Raw genomic sequence first — 26,126 nt, forward strand, 5'->3', positions numbered from 1 at the left:
ATAGAAATCAACACTTGCTTTCCAACAAAATGAAACATGCAAATAATATTAACGGATAGCAGGATAAGTTGTTTCCGCCCATGCATACGTGTTTCGTCCCTAGCTACTTAAGAATTTAAAGTTATATTACAAACCCTCTCGGGGCTAAAATGATGCATTGTTTTCCATCTTTTCCGCAGGAATAAGTTTTTTACTTCTCCTTAGCCGGAGAAGTTTCCACATTGACATCAACCGCCGGAGCTTCTTTCTCTGCATCCTTAGCAGGAGACATCGTCCTCGTTTTCTTCTTCTTCTGCAGCCGGAGATGCAACGCCACCTTGGTCCTTGGAGCTTGTCCAGGTGTACTGACTTCCGGATTGCGCAGGTCTGGATTCCGCCTCGCGTTCCTTGAGAAGCTCAGCTTCAAGGGGCTCGTCAGCTGGAAGCACCACCTTGTCATAAAATTCGTCATGGCGAATTCTCCGGGCAATGCGGGTGTCGTAGCCACTAAGTGCATCCAGAAGTGCGTTGACGTCTGCCTCCGGAGGAACACCAGCAGTCACTCTGTCGATATCCAGATCCGGGTGGTGCACCAAGCACATGGCCAAGGACATGGCAGCTACGCCTCGAGCAGAAGATCCTTGCAGATCCACCACCAACTCCGGAAGAATTTCCATCCTTTTGATAAGCTTGCGCACATCGCAAGTTCGGCTTTTCTTAAGGTTTAGGTTGTGGCAGATCTTCCGGGAGGCGGAGATGAGATCCTTGCAATCCTTTCCGGCTAGCTGAAGCAGATCATCACGCGGGAACTGGCTTCGACGCTCTTCATCATATCCAAGAGGATCTGAAAGACACAATTCTTGTTAAGTATAACAAAATTAAGCGCAACATATGCACTACTCTATGAGCTTCGAGGACATACCCATGAAGTCGGAATTCAGCAGGTCCCAGCAGTTCTCCGCTGTCTCCATGTAATTCCGGAGTCCCCCAGCTCCTTTTGCTGCTCCTTGATGGTCTCACTGTCAGTTTTCCTCTTGAGCTGGAATTCGCCCTCTTTGCAGATGAGCTCCGAGCTTTTCTCAGCAAGCTTTTTCTCCGCCTCGGCAAGTTTTGCCTCAAGAGTTTTCTGGGAGGCGCGTAGAGTTTCCAGCTCGGAGGAGGCTGCAGCAAGGGACGAGGATGCACCTATTCAAAAGATATGTAAACGTTAAGTTTGAGATGCGGAACATAATCTACAGGCAAAAGAGAGTCGGAAACCAACCTTGGGCTTCTGACAGCTGCTTCTTCAGCTCCGCATTCTCCTCTTTGAAGTGTTGAATCTTTTCCGCCTGGCTGAGGGTAACACGGCGCTGAAGAGCAATGTTTTTATGCAGCTCAAAATGCAGAGCTTGATGTTCCTGTAAATCCAGTCAGTGCAGGAGTAAGTTCCACAAGTATTTTATGGTTAAGTCTTTCTAAAGCATTGTTGCCGGAAATCTTTCCACCATAATGCTTGGGGGCTGCCACGACATTTAACATCTTCCTTCAGTTTGAGTTTTCTCTAAGTATCTAGGACGCTAACTACACTAGTTTCCGCCTAAATACTTGGGGGCTACTGGGGAGTTACCTTTCGCTTGCAGATGAGCTTGTCCAAGAACTGGCCGGTTTCCCTTTTGAAGTCATGGATCTCCGACGTCTCGGTGTCAGGCTTACCCCAGGCATTGTTCAGCACAGAGTTGAGCAGATCTTGCTCCAGCTCCCATTTTTCCGCCTCTGTTAGTTTGTTAAAAAACTTTGTGGCATAGGCCTTAGGGGTGGAGGTAAGATCAGCCGGATCTCCAAAATTCTTGGGGAAAACGACCATATCACCAGTTGCAGCTTCAGCTTTGCCGGAGGAGGTGACCTCTGCTTCCTCACGGCCTTGTACTTCAGCTTCTTCAGGGGCAGGGCCCTTGCCGCCGGAACTTTCTCCGCCCGCTTTGTCGCTGCTAACCGGAATTATCTCCGGTGGAGTGGATGCAGCAGGAGCAGGAGATTGATCCGCGGGAGGAGGAGATGGTTGTGGGGTAGCTTGGGGGGCGCTTGGTGGAGCAGGAGTGGCAGGACCAACGGCGGGGGACTTCTTCATGTATTTCGTGATGGGTTCTTGCACGTTGGTCCGCGTGGTGGTGGTGCTCGGATTCCTGCAAGCAGGCAAAGGGAAAACATAAGTAAATAAAGCTTGTCAAGTTTGAAAGACGCATGGCACTCGGAAACTTACGTCGCGCCCGGAATGTTGGGGCGTGAGCGCTTCCCTGCTGTCGTCAACAGCTTAAGACTCTCGCGTTCCGCCTTCTTGGAGTCGAGCGGAGGCGGCTTGGTCACCTTGGGTTTCTTGGCAGAGGCCTCGCCGCTGGCTCCGGCTTCAGAGCCGGAAGCTTTGGCGCGAGGACGCTTCGTAGGTCGAGGGGCAGCCTTTCGGGGCGCTCGCTCCTCTTCCTCCTCAAGGTCCTCTGGATCCTCCTCCGCCGCGTCGCCGCTGACTGGGACTCGGAGTATGTTGCGTAGATCCTCCTCCGCCAAAGTATCGAGCTGCGAGAAGGGTTAGAAGAACAAGTTTAAACACTTTGAAAATTTGAGAAGTTGAAGAACAACGAAGAAGCAAGTGCTTACCGGAGGACACTGGTCGTTCGTCTTGATGTCTTTGATCAGTTCCGGGACCTCTTGGCCCCGGCCTATCTTCACTAGCTTCTTGAATCTCCTCTTGAGGGAGTCAGCCGGAAGATCATGGCGCGTTACCCGGAGAGGATCGTCCGCCCCAGTATATGCGCACATCATGCGTGCGTTGTAGCGCAGAGGTTGGATTCTCCAGGAGAACCAGCTAAGGGTCAGCTGGGCTCCGGTTAGTCCATCGTGGACCAACCAGGAAATCCTTCGGGCCACCTTCTCCAGTATCGGAGTTTGAGCAAGCGTGGGGATGAAGCTCCAGTTAGCCAGTTCTTCTGGAGGCGTGTTTCTGAAGGAGGGGAGTCCATCGTGGACACTCGGAACTGAAACATTCTTCACGTAGAACCATCTGGCGTTCCAGTACCGGACGGACTCGTGGGAATCGTGAGGCGGATACATACGGTCAGTGGTTTCACAGGGCCACCATTGACCCCTCACGCCTTCGCGGATCCGGGCCTTGGAAGCCTTCTTATTTTCCGCTTCCTGAACCTTGGCTGCCATTCTAGCTTGGCCTTGAAGTTCTTCTTGGAGCTCTTGAGCAGTTGGAATCCGGCCTAGTACGGTACTGGAAGAGGCGGAGAATGGTTGAGCGAGCCTAATGTCGGAAACGTATGGTGGTAGATATGCAATGGGATCCGGGCAGATTGGTTCTACAGTGCTGGGATCCGGGCTACTCGGAGAACTACCAGTACAATGTGGTGAACCATGCGGCATGCTTCCGGCTGCACCCATGCAAACTAGTTGAGTAACCGGAATCTACGCTAAGTCTACTTCTTCTTCTACGAGGCCGGTGCACGTACCATTAATGGCGCGGTGGTCCGGCGAAGCTCCGATGAGATGGAGGTCGTCGAACTTGCAGTGTTGAGCCTCCGATGACCAAGAATCGGTGCCGGAGACGTTTTCCCGATCAACCGTGGCAATCTCGGTGCGGAGGGAGGCATGGAACGGCGGCGCGCGAAGTTCCCGTGGAGTGAGCTCGCCGAAGTCGAGATCCGATGGGCGGCGCAGCTCGAGGAGGAAGACGATGCGGTGAGGATGCGGTGAAAGAATGCGAAGTTACCGTGCTTGGGGGTATTTATAGACCTCGCGTGGAGATTCGTGATTCGGATCCAACGGTGGGAACGGAACGGTCACACGGTCAGATGATCGACACGTGTCTTAGGTCAAAAGCGGTAAAACGACGTGGAGGTAACTTAACTGTGCGCTCCCAAAATTTCCGGATAAAGATTCGCATCTCCGAAAATTTAGCGCGGGAAAGGAGGAAGTTGTGCGCGGGAAAAGTGGAATCTTCGTTGCATTGCCAATTCAGGAGAAAAGAAGATTTCCGAGAAGAGGATATCGGAAACAAGAAGGTTTTGAAGCTCTTCAAGATTCTCTTCAGATCCGAGCTGAATGAAGTCGGAGGAATGATGAATCTCGGAGAACTTCGGGGGCTACTGTTGTGGGTATACTTTATGGGTGTATCAACGGCATGGCCTAGATCCGGCAAGCCCGGGTGGCCCACAGATGGTGGTGTGGCATGTGGCCCATCGGGCGGCCCAGTTGCTGTAGATCCCGAAGGATGAAGTCCAGCCCAGGAGCAGGAAGCCGGATCCCAACCGACCTACGGAGGAGGCCGGATTCGTGAAGGCCCATGAAGTATCCGGATCCAGCACTACTTGGAGGAAGGCGGATCCTTGATGTACACGGCAAGACATTGTACCGTAGTTAGGCAACTTGTATTCCGGCTAGGACTCTCCGTGTAAACCCTAGATCCGTGCGTCTTTATAAGCCGGATCCCGGGAGCCCTAGAGGCACAACCACAACTCATTGTAACAACGCGAAAGCGCCGAGATAATTCCAGACAAGCAGCAGTAGGCCCGGTCATCGTGCAGGTGTTTCGAAGCTGGGTAAATCGCGTACCACCGTCCCGTGTGCACTCCGCCCTATGGCTCCTACTTCTTCTCCCCCTCGTGAGGATCCCTCCTCCGAGGCACCGTCGAATAGGCAACGACAAGGTGCGAGTGGGGGTCCAACCCCTCACTCGCAACCCTAGCCCCGCCGTGCGCCGCCACCACTCCGGCGAGCAATTCGCACACGCACGCCACCGCATTTCCACCGCCCCCAGCCATGAGCGCACAACGTAGGAGCAGCCTCTCGCCCACCGCCGGATCGAATCGTTCCCGTGAGCCGGCCACGGTGGAGGAGGCGTGGCGCCGCCACTGCAAATTCTCGGCCGCCGGGAGTCAGCGTGCGGCGTGCAAGTACGTCGAGTTCGAGTGGATGCCGCCGATGCTCCGGGATTTCGCGGAGGGCGGCCGCTACCACAAGGTCGACCCGCCGTTGAAGCCGATGAGCGGCGACGATTTCGAGAAGTGGCGGAGCGCGTGGGAGGAGGAGCGCGCGTGGAAGGCCGCGTGGGAGGGGAGCTCCAGCGGAGGAGCGCCGCGGGCCGGTGACGAGGAAGAGGAGGCGGAGGAGGGGGAGGACCCCCTCTTCTTGGAGGCGATGGCCGCGTCCAAGAAGGACGCCGCCGACAAGGCGCAGGCGGACGCGGAGGAGGTGGCGCAGGCCATGCCGCCGTCAAGGAGCTGAAGGCTCAGGAGGCAGCCGCCACCACTCCGATCATCATCCTCGACGACTAGGCGCATCCCTAGCATTGTAGAAGTCACGATCTAGTAGGATCGCACAATTTTGTATATCCTCTATCTATGATCTATGTGAAGAACTATCTATGAATTCTCCCAGGTTTTGCATTTTTAAAAATACGGGGTGAAATAAGGGGTGGAGATACGGGGTCTGCTAGCTCGGACGAGTTTTCGGCCGGTGAAAAGTGAATACAGGACTCTCTACTCGTGTTTTACGGGGAAGAAAAATAGAAAATCTGTTAGACATGCTCTAACATGTTGCATAAAAGCTACTCCCTCCGTTCTATTTAATCAACCCGGGGGAGAGAAGGCTAATGAACAACTAACGTATTGGTTGAATTGAGAACAAGCAAGTGTCTGTGTACTTGCCCTATCTCAGAGTGAGCCACGGTAGCTACTTTGCTCGATTTGGTTCATCGGAGAATTACCTCGTTGATTGCTTCAGCTGCCGCACCGTGGTTGATTGTAGTTGGGCAGGACCACATGTCCTCTAACCTCTGTACACTGAACATGGGCCCGATCCAGGCCATGGCCCAGCTGTCATAGTCATAGTATGTCTCGATTCCAGTCTGTGTGCTTTGCTTCGGGCGCACTGCGCGCTGCTAGCGTATACCGTCCTTTGCTCGGTTCGCTGTGCAAACTTAGTTGTTGTGTCCTCTTCCGCAGCCCTGTCCTCACCGGCCCAGCCGCCCAGGCGAAATCAGGTGCTCCTTGCCTCCCTCTTTCTCTCCCCCTCTCCTCACATTTTTCTCTGTCTTCCCCGTTCAATCCCCTTTCATAGTTATGTATAAATTATATTGTTATTAATTTCAGTTATTTGGTTGCATAGCTCATTGCTATTTATTTTTAAATTTTTGACAGTGTGATTGACCGACTAGCTTGGGTTTGTTTGTGGGTATTTTAGTTTTATTTACAATTCTGTGTTTGATGCAAACATGAGTCCTGCATGTACAGGGAAGGAGTTGGGAGACTTCCTAAAGTCTTGGTGAAGAACAGGGTGATCTTTTCTTCTTCTTGTATGCTCTTGCCATCCCTTTTCTGATTTTTTTTCTTGTTGGTTGCTCCAGGCACGAGAAGTGCATACACATGTAAAAAATATAAGAGGAGGAAGAAGCTACAACAGAAAATTTCTGAAGAAGAAGCCGAAGGTTTCATATTAACCTCTTGCTTTGCATAATAAACCATTATAAGCTCTTTTTGTAAATCATGTCGTAGTTTACCCATCACCCCAAAAGAATGTGATATCAGATGCATAATTGTTCCATTCAGATTTAATCTTCAGTAGAGTATCAACCACCCAAGATGAATTTTATAGACTTAGGCTTTACATTTTTATTTTTTGGTTATTGAATCTTTTTCATAATAGCAACTGCATGTGTTCATATATATAACCTGTAAAAAGGATTTTCTACTTTCCAAGATTTGGGCGAAGGTAAAAGCAAACATTTAAAGATGTTCATTTATCTGAATATCACCCTTACTTTGTTACTCTGATTGGAAGGTATAATGGAAATACGCCCCCTATCACCCTTCAATTTTCCTTTGATTCATATATGTGACCCCTGCGTTGATTTCTGTTGGCTTGGTTTGATACCCGCTTGATTTTGTCCATGTCAGGAAGTATTGTGCTGTGGTGGTGGTCTGCTATCAAAACCAAAGTGGCATGCATGTAGAAATATGTACCGAGAATATTATTCCTCCCCTGCAGATGTATCAACATGTAGATTTACCAAAAGGTTTGTTTGTTTATTTACAAATTGTTTGAGCAGTTTTCCCAATTTATAACAATGCATATGTGTTTGTGTCTATCTAGCATTACATTGCACATATGAAATTCAATTCAATTAATGCTCCAAACAAACCCAATGGTTTTGAGGCGGCCATATGTGTCAACTGATCATATGCCATTGTATGTATCAGTTCACTAAGCACCAAACTGTATGAATAGAGTTTTATCAATAACCCATATTCTTTGCATTATGTTCTTAGTGCTATTAGCTCAAGGCCATTGCTATTTTATTTTGGCTACAGCAAGGTGTTTCAAATTTCCCCACTATTATTTATTTACACCTGCTACTAATAACTTTGTCTCTAAAAATAGTTCAATTGTTGTTTCTTATATATGCTGGTTGATCTGTATATGTTACAATGGTTTGTTCTAAATTAATTCTGCATGCTCATAGAAATCCGTTTCTTGTCTCATATACCGTGAACCAAAATAATCTTAAATAATAATTAAAGGTGATTTTTGTTTTGTCACAACAAAATTAGTGTATGACTGCTTCTCTACTTACTTAACCTATATATCAGTTACATATGTGTGCACATATACCACATAACTAGCTATTACCATTGTGGGTTACTGCCTGGTGGGCGTGTGTGTTTATTTTAATTTGTGCTCTTTCCACTGGCTTGCTTCTTATTGCTTTTCATTTTAGGTTGTAAGTGATATACACTCCTCTGTCTAAGACAAATCCAGCAAGTCCTTTCTTTCAAGTTGACTATGCTAACATTAGCCAAGTTTTCAATTTGATAGTGCACACTACCTTCCATTGGTGTATTTGAAAGCTACTGAGCTTTGCCGATCAATCTATCTAGAGTTTTATTCTCTTATTTTCTTGCTCATTGCCATGTTCACTTATGTTTCTCTCTTATTTGTTTTGCACATATGCTATTCAGTGTGTCATTTTCTGAAGTGCGAGCTGTCTTTGCATGTGTGTTGCTTCCATGAGGTAAAACTTGGCATCAAGTTACCTTATTTTCCAGCATCGTCCTTTCCACTTGTAGAATGTGTAATATGGTGTTTCTTATATTTCTTATGCATAGAAACTATTTAGTGTTCATTTACCCACCTACTTGAGCAATTGATGAATGTGCTGCGTTCACAAGAATAGTGGTACGACTTAGTGAAATGAGTGGGAATCTTGAAAAAATACAAGAACTATGTGACAAAATGTCTTCATAATGATGAGAAACATGCATGTGTGGTCTTGGCTCATCAATCCATTCTGACAATGCACAAGAGGACAATTAAATTTTTTTTGGGTACAAAGCTATGTTCATGTGACACATTTGGGTTGTTTGGAATTTGTAAGAGGAAATTGAGGAGTTACAGTCACACTAGGATAAATATGTCACTTTTATGGTTATTTTGTTAGTTTTGTCCTGATTTTGCACGTGTTCTATTAAGTTATGCCAACCAGCCATTTTCTGATTTTACAATTATCTCAGCTTGCTTGTTGTTTGTCATCAAGTGTTTTGACAAGGGTCATTGAAAATGTCTCTGCTAATATTCACAGATGGATTGACGTAAATTGGTGCATGTCTATAGTTTATGCATTTCTGGTCTGGTAAAGCGTATAGAGAGAAGGATGGTAATATGTCCAAGTAATATACAAAGCATTGTTGCAGGGAGGCGGAAACTTATGCATACCTTAATCATCTTGGAACATCGGTCGATGATATTTGCAAGATATAGTGCTCTGAAATAAAACTTCAGTCTAGCATAGTTCGGAGTTCATGCTGCTTCTGAATTTCTTTCATGTGAGCATCTTTTGTCTATAAACTTCTAAAGCACGTCTGTTAAAGTCTTGCTCATCTTTCCATAGTAATTTCTTTCATGTAAGAATCATGACCCATGTGAACTATATAAGATGTTGTTTTGTACTTTTTGTTCTAAATTAATTGTTACATATGTATCTAGACAAAGTTGCGTCAATGAGGAAGTATTCCATTGAATGCAAAACTAAATGCAAGTGTATGTTCTGTTCACAATTTTTTTCTTACAGTTAGGCCGGCTAGATATGGGGAGTTTTGTGTACAAGCAGAGCAATCAGAAATTTATTAACCAGTAAACTGATAGATTTTCATGTGCGAAAGAAAAATATAATACCTTGCCGTTCTAAGTCATCAGATGCAAGGAGTATGAAGGTAAGTAATTGGATTGCTACATTCCGGCCAGGAGGCGCCCCAAGGGGCGCCCCAGCCACTAGTTCAATTAAATTCGGACAGAGGCAGCACTTCTAAAAAATCATCTATAGTCTGCAAAGATCCGAACCTCAATCAATGATCTAAGTTTATTTCATTCATAACATATAAGTATTATATTACGTGGTTTCAGCCGGTGTTTACAAAAAAAATCGAAGTAACACATGAAAACTCAATACCAAGCTTCTACATAAGTTTATCACCTCCATCACGACTAGCGACGCAGCAGTTACGGTGAACAGAACACGGCAACACAGACACACAGCGACCCACGAGAAGATAAGGGTACAATTAATTCTTGAAGAACTGGAGGCCGTTGGCCTGCGAGTACCTCTCCATGAACCTCATGAACCTGTCCCAATCCCTGGCCGTGCGCATCACGTACTTGGCCTCCACCTTCGCCGGCTTGCCGTTGACGAACTTGGCGCTCACGTCCACTGTCTGCAGCACGCCCTCCTCGTCGATCATGTAGAACCCCGTGATGTCCCCGAGCTCAGCCGAGGAGTCGAACACCGACGGTTGGTCGAACTCGAAGATAGCCGTCCCGTTCGTGCCGTCGCGGGACTTGGTCAGCCGCACGTCTGGGATCGTCTGCTCGTCCGTGCCCTGGATGAACTGGATCGCCGGTTTCACCGCCAGCATCGCCACCGGTGAACGTGAGCTGCATGGTCTCGAGTAGACAGGGTACCGGCGGGGGCGACACCGCAGGGAGATGCCGCTGAAGGAAGAGTTCAGGCTTTGGCATGGGGCACCAGATGAACCTGTAAACGCGTGGTGTCAGGTACTGAATGTGAAATTCAGAACGGTTCAAGGTCATGACTAGACCATGGCTCATCAATGTTTAGTTGAGACGCAAAAATGGACAATGGATATCACAAAAATGGCTTGTAAAGTTCTGATACATAGGGCACGCTATACTCTTCACTGAATATGTTGAAGAATCACCTTGGTGCTTCAGAAAAAAATAATTAATGTTCCGACTGATTTTAGATATGGAGTGTTTGCCTGAACTTTTTGATGTCTGAACCAGGCAAAACACTAGATGGGCTAACAGCAGAGAACGACCCGACTGACTGTGATGTGCAGTACAATTATATAAATAATCCGACTTATCATGCCCTTTTTCATCTTTAACAAACATGATGTGCAGTAAAATTACATAAATAATCCGACTTATCATGCCATTACTCCAACCGAAATGGCATCCTTAACAAACATGGTGTGACAGAACGGCATACAGAGGCACCATGGTCAATTCTGAACCATCCCAAACCATGAACAATGTGCAGTGGAATTTGCGTACTGAATTCACACAAATATGAAAGTGCTGAACTATACACCACTGCCGGGCAGAAATGGAAATGCGGCTTCAGCGAGAACGAACGGACAAAACCTGTGAGGCTTCGACGGAGCCGTGGTGGCGCCAAGGCAGGTGAGGTAGCAGCAAGAGCTTTCATCACTACGGGCATGCTGCAATTCAGTTGCTCCGAAAGTTGGTCGGTTGGGTGAGGAAGAAGGATTGGTGTCTAGAAAGAAGGACAGGGCAGAGGAGGAAATGCAGGGGGGAGGTGAGGTTTTGAGTGGTATAGACTGGGAAGATAGTGAAAGGAGTGTTTAGGTGGCTGCGTGTCCCAAAGAGAGCTATCCATTCCTATGGTGCTCACTGATCCACGGTCGTGCCTCTGAACCTTCTATAGTTCTATGCCATCCCTCGGGTTCCTGAATTTTCATGTCCTCTCAAGGTACCGTTAAGGTACCACCAATACACTGATTCACTCAGATCACACATGGTAGTTTGGTTACAAGTGGCCACCACTTGATGTGAGCATTTTTCAAGAGTAAATCGCGCTATGGGTCATGTATTTGTTACGGTCAGGTTGAATTGGATGTAAAACTAAACTACATGTCACCAAATTTATAGTTTTTTTAGATCACCATATTTATAGTTGAAATTGTGGTTTCTATCTGGTTTAGTAAAACTAAACTACATGTCACCAAACCTCTCATTTTGCTCTTTTTTGTTCCAAGTGCGGTAGAATGTTGTGATACTTTTTATTCTGAGTTTTTTTTCCGATAAAGGGAATTATACTAATATCTAGAAAAATATCAAGTACACATAGCCTCTGGAACAACACAATATCACGGGTCATGAGAAGGTTCTCCTAAAGCAACACAATCAACAAGGGTAAGGACACAACTGCAACCATTGATGGATCCAGTCAAAACTATAGATCATGACATGTCAAATTCTGGGCAAGCTTTCAGCAATATAACTATGTTGAAACATCGTTATTGCCAAGTACGAATAAAGAATGTCAGAACAGAGGTTTTTAGCTCTAATCTCTAGTCCTGATACTAAAGAAGTACCATCAAACCTCGACTAGAATGTGTTGTTGAAGGGGATTGTGCATGTATTTCGAAAAATTAAATCTACACGAACACCTAAGATGTATTCTATGTAGTTGCAATAACGGGATTCAATCGATATCAACTAACCAAGTAAAGCGGAATCGCTCGATGAAGATGATGATCTGTTTGATCCCTGTTGTAAGGAAAATCCTCCCAGCCGCGAGGATATCTCCCCTTGATCCAAGAATCGGACGGGCAATTCCTCTGGCGCAGTTCACGCATCCAAAGGTACAATCCACGAGAGCTTCACCATCCAGGGCTAGGCTATCACGATGAGAGTGGTGCATCCTTTCGGCATATGTGGAGAGGGAGAGACATAGACACAACTAACCTAAGGGCCAGGAGAAACTCCGAGAGAAAATTGCACACTAATTGAGGTGGGAGCACCTTTATTTATAGGTGGAGAGGGGGCCATCAACTTGGGAAGGGCACAACAGCCGCTACCCTTGGGGCACGTAGGGCCGGCGTCGCCCTCCCTAGGTCGGTTCGGCCAAGGGGTGGGCTGGCCACCCTAACCCTAAGGACCACCTTCCGGAAGGGGGTGCCGCCATGGGCCCTTAGGGCCTAGCTGGTTCTTTGAGACCCTGGTGGCCTGGCCGGCCACCTTCCTTTCTCTCTCTTCACTGGAAATCTCCCCCCCCCCCTCTTATCTGGATGGCCACTGGACAATCTAGATTTCACCGGACGAGATTTCTCAAATACGAAATATCATCGGAATGATTCTGAGAATAATTCCATATATATGGCAACCCTGAAACACTTCCAATGTTACCCCGAATCACTTACGACATGCTCGAAGTGACTCCGGAAGTTTCACTCTTACACATAAATTCGACGTAACAATTCTAGATGCTACCGGAAGCATCCCAAACAACTTCTCTCAACCACATAGCATAAATATAACTCTCACAACATATTTTACAATCTCAAGCATGTGACCTGACACATTCAGTATAGCGCAGTCATGAGTTCGAACACCTTCAGATCAATAACTAACATTAGGATATGGACATCCATGTTTGCTCCTTTGCATGCTCGAAGTCTAGAACTTGAACAAACCTTCCATGTTTCATATATGTTATACTCTTTGATCACTACATCTGTTATCCTCGATCTAGTATCAATGCTCATTTTCTCATTAGGTGTATATTGATGATGGCATATGATCACTATCACAGCTGCACAGACATGTTACTTAATATCACAATACCGAGGAGGCATGTTCATATCTCCCCTTTGTCCAGGAAGAACAAATCCCAGTCTTGAATCATTAAACATCCGTATCTTCAGATATATCTAATTCTTAACTTCCCCAACACGCAAAGTTAACCGATGATGGCTGATAAGATCAAAGCAGACCCTCGGATATGAGTTACTGTAATATTCTCATTGTCAAAGGAGTTTTATATAATCTAAAACTTAAAGTTATTTTGGTGCTAATCAATTAGAATATCTCATAGCATACCAGTGACTTGGGTATGTCCAATGCAATTGTTCACCCAAAGAATAGCATGCCATGCTCATGATCAGAAAAGCTTGATAATCTCACAACAAATGAGCTAGTTTTATTAGCGGTATAACTAGGAACTATTTCTTTCTTGTTTATCTCTCTACACCTGCTAGTGAGCTTTTCTTCAAATTTCATATTCAAGGAACACCATAGTTATAGCATAAATGACAAACTTAATAATAAAAAGGAGTTATATATAATAAGTAACTCTTAGTATTATTGCCAATAGGCCATAACTCCTTTAGTTGTCGCATCTTCTTGACCAACTCTTCTTTCATTCTAGCCTTGACACTTCCGAGCACAAACAGACCCCATACTCTTCCATATATGTGGTGTGTCCTAAACCATTCTACAACGAATATGCATAAGCTCCACACAGAAGATATGTGGAACATGACATAGCAAAACGTCTTCGGTCTAAATGGTGGACCTTCCAACTGTTGCTCAAACACACAGTTTTGTCGTGCTCAACACGACATGACAAAAAACTATGCATGTATGAGCATGTTGATGACCGACAACATAAGTGTCAGGCACCACTAAAACCAATGTTAAGATCCCCTCCGGTGGACCCACGCCCACTCGGGCCATGGGTAAAATAAAAACTTTGAAAACGAGGGACCCACTTAAAAAAACACCTTCCAGCCACAATCGCGACCGCACACCAACCCTAATCTGCAAGCCAGAATGGCATGAAGCCATTGTGCTTTGCCTTGGATTGGGGCACTACCGTACCGCGATCCATTGGCGCCGCCATTTCTAGAAAATTTGCCTTCGATCCTCTTGTTGTTGACACACTTGTTGTCGTAGACGCCGCTTCCCAAACCCATAGGTGGCCGAAGCACTACCCTCATAGCCATGCCACCAACAAAAAGTTCCAGAGCTAATGACCTTGTGTCCGAGCTCTGCCCAACGTACCAAGAGCCATGCTAGGCCAGAGGTCCCCGCATCGGGATCTGGGAGGGATGCGAGCCCGCCGGCGTCCGCCAAGGAGGCTTTGCCCCTTGGATTCCACCGGTGGTGAAAGAATTGGGGGGGGGGGGGGGGGGAGACATTAGGCTAGGGTTTAGCTCGAGCCACTCCCCTAGGAGCGGCTGCGGACATCTCACCTTTAAATCTGGTTTGACGTGTTAGTTTTTTTCTTCTTACAAACACATGGTCCATGGTTTTATGGATGAAATCCTTGACTTTGCTGCCTAACAATGGGTATCCAAATATCATCCAGTGAGCCGGTGACCACATAATTTGCTGAATAATACTGAATAGAACGAATTTGCAATGGATGCATCCTATGATAAGAATCTGCGTATGAAATAAGAACAATTTCCTCTCCATAAATCAAATGTTGGTACAAATTATTGGATAGTCACATGGGCATATATATGACCCAGCTCCCGTACATGTTCACCAAAAGAATGCAGCTAACAAGCAGTCCAAAATTAAAGGCCTACTTATGTTGCTTCTGATCAAGAAACCTGCTCACACTCTCACAACAGTTAATCAGATGACGACTTATAACATGAAAAATGGCACACCGGTAGGAAAGCATTGTGTAGCACCAACCGCGTACACGCGCGACACGCAGGCAAACAAGCAATTGTGTGTGCGCGCACGCGAGCAAAAGCGGACGATTCCTCCTAGCATTTGGGAAGATCGGAGGGCGGAGGGAGGAGCTTCTGGTTGGGGAGGTTCCCGTCCTGCACCAGCCACGCCATTTTCAGTCCCCAGCTGACGTGCACCTCCAAGTGACAATGCATGAACCACACACCTGCATCAGAAACAGGTCAGTTTTCTTAATCAGAACCCAGGTTTTCTAGTTAAATCAAGATGTTCGATCCGGCCTAGGATGACAGATAGATTTGTACCTGGATTATCGGCACGGAAGCGAATGGCGACCCACCCGGCGGCCGGCACGCCGACGGTATTCCGCTCGACGGGGTCGACGAGGTTGTACTTGGCCTGGTCCTTAACGGGGTCGAAGTTGCCGAACCCCTGGCCGACGACGAAGAAGTTGAAGCCGTGGAGGTGGAACGGGTGGCTCTCGGCGCCGAGGATGCTGGTGCCCTGCATCACCAGCTCCACGGTGTCGCCGTACTGCAGCACGACCAGCCTGGTCCCGTTGGAGACGTTGGTGTTGTTGGGCGGCGTGCCGGTGTAGTTGAACGGCTTCGCGGGGACGATGGGGAAGTTTGACGAGTACACCCCGTTGGACATGCCGGTGTAGTGCGACTGCAGGAGCGCCGTCGTGGGGAGCACGAAGGATACGTTGTTGACGGCGGCCGCGAACCGGCTGCTGTTGTTGGGGCCCTGGCACGTCCCGTTGACGGCGCAGGGGTGGGTTCCCAGCCCAACCGTGAAGAAGAAGCGCCGGTCCACCTCCTGCGGCACCTGCGCCGGGTACTCCTCCGAGGCGAGGCTCCGGAGCTTGGCGGTGTAGTTGGACACGAAGCTCGTGTCGTTGATCTTGGGCAGGGTGGGGCGGAACACCGGGAGGTTCTTGTTGAAGGCGGCGGAGGAGCCGGAGCTGGGGTTCTCGTACTCGAGGATGCCGGCGACGGTGGTGTTGTCGAAGGTCCCCGACGCCGCGGTGGAGTAGGGCGCGGCCGCGCGGCCATCATGTAGTAGGTGGCCCCCGGGTAGGACGGCTTGGCGGTGAGGAGCACGTTGGAGGTCTGCCCCGGGGTGATGAGGAGGGTGTCAACGGTGATGGGCTTGATGTAGACCGCGTCGACGTCGACGATGGTGAGCTGGTGCCCGGCGACGGAGAAGAAAAGTTCATCGTTGAGTGCGGCGTTGATGATGCGGAGCATGTATGTCTTCCCCGGCTTCACCTTCAGCTTGAACGTGTCTGCAACTTGCTCGGTCAGTTACACAGTTCATATCTATGCAGTTAGACATGCATGCAAATTAAGTAGAGTAGACAGTTGACCTTTGGCGGAACAATTGTAGAGAGGCCCTGGGAGGCCGTTGATGGTGAAGGCGTCAGAGACGTTCGGGCCTCCGCCGGTCTGCAGTGCCTGGCTGATCACCGCCTCCGTGTCCGCCTTCCACCATTCACCTAACGAACATACAACGCAATCAATAAGTTTAATCGTCCATGGATACACATTTGATTGCCATTTTACTCCCTCAGTTCGGAACTATGCATTTTCTTTTTAAATACATGTGAATCTAAATAAATCTGTGAATCTGAATAAATCTGAAACACTTATATTTCCGAACCATGGATTATTCACGTACCAAAGATGAGGGGAACCTCCTTGTAGGGCGCTGCGAATGGATACGGGACGCCGAGTTTGGGGAGGATGACGATAGGGCCATAGACGGTGGCGCGAAGCCATGAGATGTGAGCGTGCCACCACAGTGTGCCGCGCTGCCCAGAGATGGTGTACTTGTACACGTAGCTCTGCCCTGGCTGGATCGGGCACTGCGTGATGTATGCCGGCCCGTCCGCCCACCCACTCCGAATCTGCCGGATGCCGTGCCTGCATCGTGTACGACGTTGCGGTCACACATAAAATCAACACACTTTGCTCCATTGATACACGTACCCTCTACAATGTGCTCATTCTGAGTATGTACCAGTGGATGCTCATGTTGTACTGGGCGTTGTTGACGACCCGGACGACGACGAGGTCTCCTTCCCTGGCGAACACCGTCGGGCCCGGGAACTGCCCGTTCACCGTCACGATGCTCTTGCTGCTGCACAGCCGTGTCACGTTCATTGTTGCCACCTGCATTCATCATATATACCAATTGCAACATTAGGGACATGTGCTATGGAGATCAAGATTGAAGCGATCGATCGCAAACGAACCAAGAAACTTACATCGAATTGGTACTCCACCGTGGCGCCCTCGGCCAAGTTCGTGGACAAGGCCACTATCACGGCGACGAGGAGAAAGTACCAGGTAGCCGCCATTTTTCTATGACTGCTGACCTCTTGAGCTAGCTCTCGAGATGGTGGCCAATGCTTATGTGTTTGAAATCCTAGGTGCGCCTGTTTATATACTAGGAAAAGGAGGAGCATGCACAGGACACATGATTAGTTCATGCATTTTGTCAAGACGTGGTTCAACCATTTACCCGAGTTCAGTAAGCTAGCTTTAGACCTTTAGTTGGTGCACGGTTGGTTACTACTGATCACGAGCTCGCCCGCCGCCGTAAGGCGAACACTGTGGGCCGGGCCCATGTATACGTCTATGTAGCTTCGGAGTGCGGACAAAGTCAACCACCCATGCTGTTTAGATGTCACTCTGATCGAGTCCTTGACAAATGACCACCCCTTGGCTTAAGCATGGCTTAATTAGCACGCATAGAATGTTCTGATGTTATCTATGAAAGCCTATAGTACTGCGACAGAAGGGCAACTAGTGTTTATGCAAAATGACATAATGTAAGTTCGATGACTCCTTAGCGCTAATAGTGCACATACAGACAAGCTAATCTAGTCATCTTTGCTTCAGAAAGTGAAAAGATGGGTATGCTTACCCATTTTACGCTATATTGAACAATATGAAGTGCAATTTACTCAATGTTAATCCACTGAATAATTGTACGGATTGTAGAAAATTTCAGGCGATTGGTAGGTGTGGTGATGGCACTTACAACTCAACCCCTGATATTTCTGTTAAAAAACGTGCACAACTACTAGTTTTTATGCATGATGTATTGACTTATGTGTTCGATGACTCCTTACCGCTAATAGTGCACAAACTAATTTAGCCATCTTTGCTTCAGGAAGAGAAAAGATGTGATTACGCTTTCTTACGCTGTATATTGAACAATATGAAGTGCGATTTACTCAATGCAAACTCACTGAGTTGTAAGACTAAATATTTCTGTTTTTAATAAAAGGCGTGTGCATCATCATGATGCAGAAACCGGGGTTATATTCCCCATTTCGAAAAAAACTGAGTAATTGCACAGACTGCAGAAGACTTCAGGTGAAAAGATGGGTACTTACTAATTTGCCTCTGATATTTTTTTGGTGAGAAATTGCCTCTGATATTTTGGTAAAAAGAACATGCACAAAACCACACACAAACCATGCCATAACTGCAGCTTCAGGAGTACTTGTGCCTACTCTATCAAAAAAAAAGGAGTACTTGTGCCTACGTGTAACGTTGAAACCACAACACCTGGGTAGGTTACTTCAGAAACACCACATTTCACTATCCCGTAGTGATGTTTAACTTTTTTCTCTAAAAAGGATGCACTGATGTTATGTTTTATTGTTACTGCTTTTTCATTATTCTTTGGAAGACATGTCAAGCCAACTATGTAAGTGTATAATATGAAGCTTGTGTAACCAAATAGACCAGATAGCTTCCAATCCTGTTGGATTGCTTCCACCAAACTGTCAGAAATGCGTAAAATCAGAAGTAGATGTCATTCTGATCGATCAAGCTCTTGACCTTTCCCTGCATTAATTAACACGCAGAATGTCCTTGTGCTATCTATGAAAGTCTATATTACTACAGCAGAAGGACAACTAGTTATTATGCATAATGTATTGACTTATTCGTTCCATGACACTTAGTGCTAATAGTGCACAGACTAATTTAGTCATGTTGCTTCAGAAAGAGAAAAAATGTACTTATCCATTTTACGCTATATTGAACAATATCAAGTGCCATTTATGTAAACCCATTGAATAATTGCACGGGTTGCAGAAAACTTCAGGTGATTTGTAGGTGTTGGTGGTACTTACTACTTAGCCCATGATATGTCACTGAAAAAACTTGCAAAAAACACACAAAAATTGAATCAACAATGCAACAAGGACTCTCATTTCAGCTTGTCGCCACCTGTTGATGGAAGATTGAACTATGCCATAACAGCAGCTTCAGCAGTACTTGTGAAACCACGACACCACTTCTTGTTTCAAAAAAAAAAAAAACACCAGGGGTACTTCAGAAACACCACATTTCAGTTTCTGAAACTAACGTTTAACTTTTTTTCTTTCAAAAAGAGGCAGTGATGTAGTATGCTTTATAGTTACTGCTTTTTCATTATTCTTTGGCAGACATGTCAAGCCAACCGTGCAAGTGTATAATATGAAGCTTGTGTAACGAAATAGCTTCCAGTCCTGTTGGCTTGCTTCCACCAAACTGTCAGAAATGCGTTAAATCGGAAGTAGTTGAACCCTGGCTTTTGGAACTAAAGGTCAGAGGGGCGACCAGGTGGACCAGCTGCGGATCACAACTTTCCTCTGGACACCTACCTACTGTATCCTCCTTGCATACCAAGGGACAAGAACTGGAGACGACAACGACCTGATAGATGGATAGATAGAAGTATAGAACTAGCAGCTGGCTGGAGGAAGGTAGTCCAAGCCTGTTGTTGATTGGCGGCACATCCGCGTCGGCCACCATCTACCAATGGCCTTGCGTGTCCGATTATCGTAATGTGAAAAACGGCCGAGGAATTCGTAATTTGGAAGGTGGGCAAGTGCGTCCATCGATCGTCTCCTGTGGATTGTTTGGTCGCGGGGTTTTGTGCTTCGAACTATTCATCTTCTTTTCCCCGCAAGTCTTCAAAGGGAGAGAAGGATGCCTGACCCAACCTCATCTCTATCTTGCTTTCCTTTACTTTCAATGGTTACAACTCATGGCGCATGGATGTAAGACGTAGTACTTCCAACCTAAGCTACCTATTTGTGTTCGATGGTCTGCATGTTTGTTAGCGAGAAAATTATGTATGTAAACATAGGTTAACAATACTTGGATAGAGATGGGTACAATGATTTAAGAGCTGTATCTGGCGCTTTCCCCAGGAACTCTTCTCGTAATGAATCTGCGTCATCTTTGCAAGAGTCGTGCAATATGTGAAGGATCACAAATTTGCACGCAGACAGGTGCATCATTTCATTGCAGTTATAGAAACAAACACTAGTTGGTACTACTTGATTCATTTCTTGAACAAAATGTCATTGCCATGTAAGATGTGAAACTACCAAGTAAACAAAAAGGCCTATGGCTGCATCTGGCGCTTTCCTCCAGGAACTCTTCTGGTAATGAATCAGCGTCATCTTTGCAAGAGTCGTGCAATATGTGAACGATCACATATTCTCACGCAGACAGGTGCATCATTTCATTGCAGTACAGAAACACTAGGTAGTAGTAATACATGATTCATTTCTCAAACAAAATGTCATCGTCATATAAGATGCGAAACTACCAAGGTAAACAAAAAAGCCCTCTGGCTGGCTCATGGTGCCACTGAAACACCAGATTTTCATAGTCAGTACCCAGCAACAAGATCCAAGGAAATCTCATGGCATTTCGTGGTGCCAATTGCAGGGACAGGTAGCAAAAAGATCATGACAACAGGGTCACCTAAGGAGAGTCGGCGATGTTTCAGTTAGCATAAAAAGAGGTGCTACGATCTTGACCAAGACAATTCATGCCATGCCAAGGAAAGAGCAGCTTGCCATGCCAAGGAAAGAGCTGAATCTGTATGTGCAACGCAGCTATGGTCTTGCCCAAGTTATGTTGTAACGGCCTCGCCAGCGGGTGATGATGGGTCAACTTCAGCACTCTTGATGTTATCTGAATCAATGAAACCTTGTTTGAAGCGATCATAATTTGTTGGCTCGACTGTCTTAAATGGGCGTTCCCCCAGAACCCGGACTAGATCCTCCTGGTGAAGGACCTCCTTCTCAAGCAACAGCTCTGCAATTTGGGCAACTTTGTCTTTGTGCTTCTTTATCAGCTCAACTGTGTTCTTGTAGGCCTTGGCAACCCATTCCCTCACCTCAGTGTCAATGATAGATGCTGTCTCGCCGCTAAATGGCTTTTGAAAACCATCATCCCTTTGAGGGAAAGAAAGAAGCCCAACCTTTTCACTGAAGCCATATACTGCAACCTGCGCGTAAGTCATTCTAGTAACTTTCTCCAGATCATTCTGAGCACCAGTCGAGATCTTCCCAATCAAAACCTGGGGGGGGGGGGGGGAAGAACATTATGTCACTTGCTAGGTTGCTATCAAGAGAAACGGTTATAGAAGCAAAGGATCTATGAGATGTTGTGTACCTCCTCGGCGGCTCTGCCACCTAGGGTCATGCATGTCATGTCAAACAGCTGTTCTTTTGTCATCAATAGATTTTCACTTGGCACGTACTGAGCAAAGCCTAAAGCAGCCGTTCCACGCGGTACAATTGTAACTTTAAGCAGTGGCTCTGCATGCTCCAAAAACCATCCAGCAACAGCATGGCCAGATTCATGGTAAGCAACAGTTCGATGCTCCAGTTTGCTTATAACCTGCAGACAGATCAACGTAGTCATGAAATATGAATGTCAGTACCATGTGCATTTGTCTATAGTTCAATTCATCACATCACATCAAGAAAAGTGTGCCTTCTACTAGCTGCGTCCAATGTTGTATTATCAGCACAGGACAGTACACACAACGAGATTAAATTAACTACTGGATTTGGGGTGAATAGAATATTACCTTATTTTTCTTCTCCAAGCCGCCAATTACCCTATCAATTGCAGATTCAAAATGCAGCATTGTAGTCAGCTTCTCATCACCTCGTGCGGTAATCAAAGCAGCCTCGTTACAAACATTGGCAATATCTGCTCCAGCAAATCCAGGTGTCAAAGCAGCTAATCTTTGGGAATAAAATGATGGCTCATTATCCAGTTTAAGCTTTGCAAGGTAGATGCGAAATATTTGTTCACGACCATTTATGTCCGGCTTATCAAGACTTATCTGACGATCAAATCTTCCAGGTCTTAGCAAAGCCTTATCCAGGATGTCAGGTCTGTTCGTGCCAGCAAGTACGACTACTCCCTCTGTTGTTCCAAACCCATCCATCTCTACAAGCAATTGGTTCAATGTACTTTCACTCTCACTATGTCCACCGGCGAACCCCCCCTGGCCTCTCGCACGACCAATTGCATCAATCTCATCAATAAATACAATACTAGGTGCACATTCCCTAGCTTGTTGAAATAAGTTTCTCACCCTGGATGGTCCAACACCAACAAACATTTCCAGGAAGTCTGAACCAGAAATTGACAAGAAGGGTACGCCAGACTCCCCAGCAGTAGCTTTAGCAAGGAGTGTCTTTCCTGTGCCAGGGGGGCCACAAAGAAGAGCACCCTTCGGTATTTTAGCTCCCAATTCTTCATACTTCTTCGGATTTTTCAGGAAATGAACAAATTCCATAATTTCTTGTTTGGCTTCATCACAGCCAGCTACATCCTTAAAGAAAACCTGCAGCATACGACAAAATAAGGATTACTTGACTTGAATCATATGTAAATTGTGTTCTGCTTTGCTGTTCTTTGACAATGATGAACCAAGCCAAAGCTCCTTAACTACTAAAGCTAGTAAGAAATAATGTGATAACATAAGCATTTTAAGTGTTGCATTAGAGATTGCTTTGCCTTCGAATTAGAGATAGAGGGAAACATCGGGGACAAAAAACTAACCTTGTTTTTGGAATTTTTATCCATCTTTGTCAGTTCAACTTTTCCAATATTGAAAATACTACGGCCTTCATTCCCAGGACCAGCACTAATACTAATCTTAGTCTTCCTTCCCACCACATACAACAATCCAAGAATGATAATTGCCGGGGCAAACTTCAGGCATCCCTGGAACCAACTTGCTTCATCAGCATAACTTACTGGAATATAATCATGTCGATCTATCCCTAATGCTTTCTGGGCCTCTTCTAACTTCTCTTCTAAAGAATCAACACTTCCAACGTTAAAGTAATACTTGTATCTGCTACGAGACTCTTTGCCTGGAAGATGACTGGTAGTAATACTTGTATCGCTATCCTGGCTTTGCATGGTTAAGGATGAACTCCTGACATAAACTTTTGCAACTGACTTGTTTATTACAACAATGCGGTCAACTAACCCAGGTTCCAACAACTTGTTCTTAAATTCTTGGAAGCTTATCTGCAACAGTTAGAGCAAATGGAACCTATGAGTTAGTATAACAGACAAGTAAAGGAAACTACATCCTGTATATCGAAAATGAAACATATATTGAACTGTCAACTGATACAGAACTTTCATATCAAGTATTAGCAGGAGGTACAATAGGATATACCATACAGATTATAAATAATAATAATAATAATAATAATAATAAACACCGTGGCAATCCCCTAGATCAGTGCATTAACTAGGATAGTAAGATATGCCATCAATTGTGAACTACTGGAATGTATTTGTAGCAAGCAATTGAATCTTTGAGTGCAACTATGATATTAGTTGCTGATAGTTACTTGCCCCGTTCCATATTAGTTGTCGCTGATTTAGTACAACGCTGTACTAAATCAGCGACAACTAATATGGAATGGAGGGGGTAATAAACATCTATCATCACAAATACCATACACTGAACATCTAAAAGAGAGTCGGAAATGTTTTCTCTACGAGTTAGCTAGATCACACGACCAAAAAAAAATTCAAGGAAGTGTTATCATTTATACAGCTACCTGGCATCACTCAAACTGAATGCTGAAGCAATTTTTCTAGGCAAATAATTTATACACCACACTTATGGGATACCTCTTTTAAGATGTCTAAGAGACTGATAAATGGTGGAGACCTTGGAAGTAATTAACTAAAGAATAGATTACCAATTATCACCTATCCAGAAGAGATTAGGTGAATAACACAAATAAGAAAACAGTGATGAACTATTGTTACTGTAAGCAGCGTACCTCATGCTCCGATGAACCGAAAGATAAGGTTGATAGCATCATGCCAATAAGGAGTAGAGGGCCAATGACTTCCTGGAATAGCTTCACAAATTTGTCCTGGGCATTCGACTGAGAACCTGAATTGGATTCTTCTGCATAGTGCAAAGAGGAAGTGAGCATATTAGTGCATGGCGAAGCATGCCAAGATAAAATGACCAAACGCACTGAACTGCCTGAAAGGTGCAAAATTGCAGGCACGTTTGTCCATGTTCATGCCGGTGCAATCTCCTCCAGCAGATGTGACACTAACACTCAAAGATTAGCTGAAGCTGTATATCCACACATAGCCCAAAGCTGGACGGCCATGAGATCCAGGGAGTCAATCTTTTAAAACTTCGGCCACTAGTATAATTGGAAGTACAAATATTGACTATGAAAAAGAACGGCATTGCATTTGTCTTGCAAAATTCCTCCACTTTTTTTCAAATGCGCACAGAAGCATTGCCATTCTATTAGCAGAAGCAAAAGGCTGTAACAAGGTTATGTACAAGAGACACTGAGACAGAACAAAAAATACTCTTCAAAGTATGAATGTAGATCCTAATTCCAGTAGCATATTGGGGCTGGGCATCACAGCAAAATTCGAATCAGTGACTGCTGAAAGTTAAAGATGCCACTTTTGGACAGTAACGTATAATAGGACTGCAATACCATTGGGGATTATGCTTGCGAAATGAAATAAAGTTCCTTAAATACGTCCATGGATTTCACAGCCGTAAACCACTGTGCAACGCAAACAAGAATCAGAACTTACTCTTCCGCAAAAAAGAAAGAAAAAAAAATCAGGACTTACGCTTGGATTCAGACTTGTTGCTCCCATCCCCTTTCGGCACCTCCTCCTTCTCCTTGGGGCAATCTGAAGAATTGAGGGCCACGTCATGAGCAGAGGCATTAAGCGGATCAAATGAACACCAGAACAGAACCCGAAGAGAAAAAAAAGCTCACTCTTTTTCGACTGGTCGCACATTAGCCGGCGGGACTGCGCGTTGGCGAGCATGAACCTCCAGTCCCCGGCCCTGCGCGCCCCATTGGCCGCCGCGGCACGGCTGGCGAGCGCGGACGTCAAGTAGGTTCGCACAAGCCCCAACCCGCCGCTCTCGCCGCCGGGCAGCGGCGGCGCGCGGAGCACGCCATGGCCCCCGAGCAGATAACCCTAGGAAAGGGAACATTGCGCGCCGTGACGCGATGCAGCTGAAGGCGCGGAACTGGACAGCCGGAGACGGAGGAGAGGAGACTCACCTGGCGCGGCCGGGAGGAGCGGGCGAGGGCGCGGGAGAGGGCGGAGAGGGTCATGGCGGCGACGGCGACGGCGAAGGCGAGGGCATGGGAAGGGGCCCGGCCTAGGGTTTTTGGCTGCGCGATCGAACGAACTGTGCTTCGTACTGCAAGATTCTCCTTTTGGTTCTCTCTTTTCCCCCCAGTCCGGTGCGGCTCGTGTGTGAGGAGGACGAACTGGCGAAGCGAGACGGTGTGATTTACGCCGGCGGAGAGCGGCAGTCTCGTGCTTATTATGATCGGGCTAGGTGACACGTGTCAGTGCTAGGCAACGATCTCGAGCGTAACACGGGTTTTGGTTTGGGTTCAGGTGGATTAATTACTCTACGTCGGCTCGGCGGCCCAACGCAAATGGGGAGCTTCGATGATGGTCCAAACGCACAGGTCAAGCCCATATAGCATGACGGACTTAGAGCATCTCGTTGGTGGTCATACTCTACGGAGAAACCTATTTCCGGGAGCTCCTATATGCGGGGGGTGCTGTACGCCGACCTGGTCGGTGCGGACCAGGCGCCGCACACCCCCCAGGCGGGTTGTTGGGCCGGCCCAACATTCCCACTCTTTTTTTTTGTTTCTTTTGCTTTTTTGTTTTTTCTGTTCAATTTTCTTTTTACGTTTTTTAAAAGCTGATTCTTTTTAGACCCGATTTTAAAAATTATTTTAGTTTTTCTGAAATTTAAATATTTTTAAAATTTGAACATTTTTTGGATTGGAACAATTTTCAAATTGGAACAAATTTTAAAATTGAACAAAAAAATTCAAAATTTATTATTTTTTATATATGAACAAATTTCGAATTTGAACAATTTTTTTATTTGAACAATTTTTTATTTGAACAATTTTCGTATTTGAACAATTTTTTTATTTGAACAATTTTCGTATTTGAACAATTTTTTATTTGAACAATTTTCGAATTTGAATT

At 46.0% G+C, this 26,126-nt stretch overlaps 2 protein-coding genes, 1 long non-coding RNA gene and 1 pseudogene across 3 annotated transcripts; 1 reads left to right on the forward strand and 3 right to left on the reverse strand.

The window, feature by feature from the left end:
- Positions 1-5,970: 5,970 nt before the first annotated feature.
- Positions 5,971-8,957, forward strand: LOC139838599 (uncharacterized). Its single transcript, XR_011756036.1, has 2 exons — positions 5,971-7,027; positions 7,971-8,957. It is a non-coding gene; the product is annotated as an uncharacterized lncRNA (long non-coding RNA).
- Positions 8,958-9,357: 400 nt separating this feature from the next.
- LOC127344496 (photosystem II reaction center PSB28 protein, chloroplastic) lies at positions 9,358-10,828 on the reverse strand. The gene is made up of 2 exons (XM_051370789.2): positions 10,672-10,828; positions 9,358-10,039 (listed from the first exon to the last, which is right to left on the reverse strand). Exons 1-2 carry the CDS (start codon positions 10,745-10,747, stop codon positions 9,570-9,572), a joined length of 546 nt encoding a protein of 181 aa, XP_051226749.1. The 5' UTR covers positions 10,748-10,828; the 3' UTR covers positions 9,358-9,569.
- Positions 10,829-14,506: 3,678 nt separating this feature from the next.
- On the reverse strand, positions 14,507-17,185 carry LOC127344495 (laccase-12-like; annotated as a pseudogene).
- Positions 17,186-20,207: 3,022 nt separating this feature from the next.
- Positions 20,208-25,367, reverse strand: LOC127344494 (ATP-dependent zinc metalloprotease FTSH 3, mitochondrial). The gene is made up of 8 exons (XM_051370788.2): positions 25,169-25,367; positions 24,875-25,082; positions 24,723-24,785; positions 23,891-24,021; positions 22,641-23,117; positions 21,655-22,422; positions 21,234-21,461; positions 20,208-21,138 (listed from the first exon to the last, which is right to left on the reverse strand). The coding sequence occupies exons 1-8, from the start codon at positions 25,220-25,222 to the stop codon at positions 20,689-20,691; spliced, it is 2,379 nt and encodes a 792-aa protein (XP_051226748.1). The 5' UTR covers positions 25,223-25,367; the 3' UTR covers positions 20,208-20,688.
- Positions 25,368-26,126: the final 759 nt, after the last annotated feature.

Source organism: Lolium perenne, chromosome 3 (genome assembly GCF_019359855.2).
Source record: "Lolium perenne isolate Kyuss_39 chromosome 3, Kyuss_2.0, whole genome shotgun sequence".
In the NCBI taxonomy this organism is placed as follows: Eukaryota; Viridiplantae; Streptophyta; class Magnoliopsida; order Poales; family Poaceae; genus Lolium; species Lolium perenne.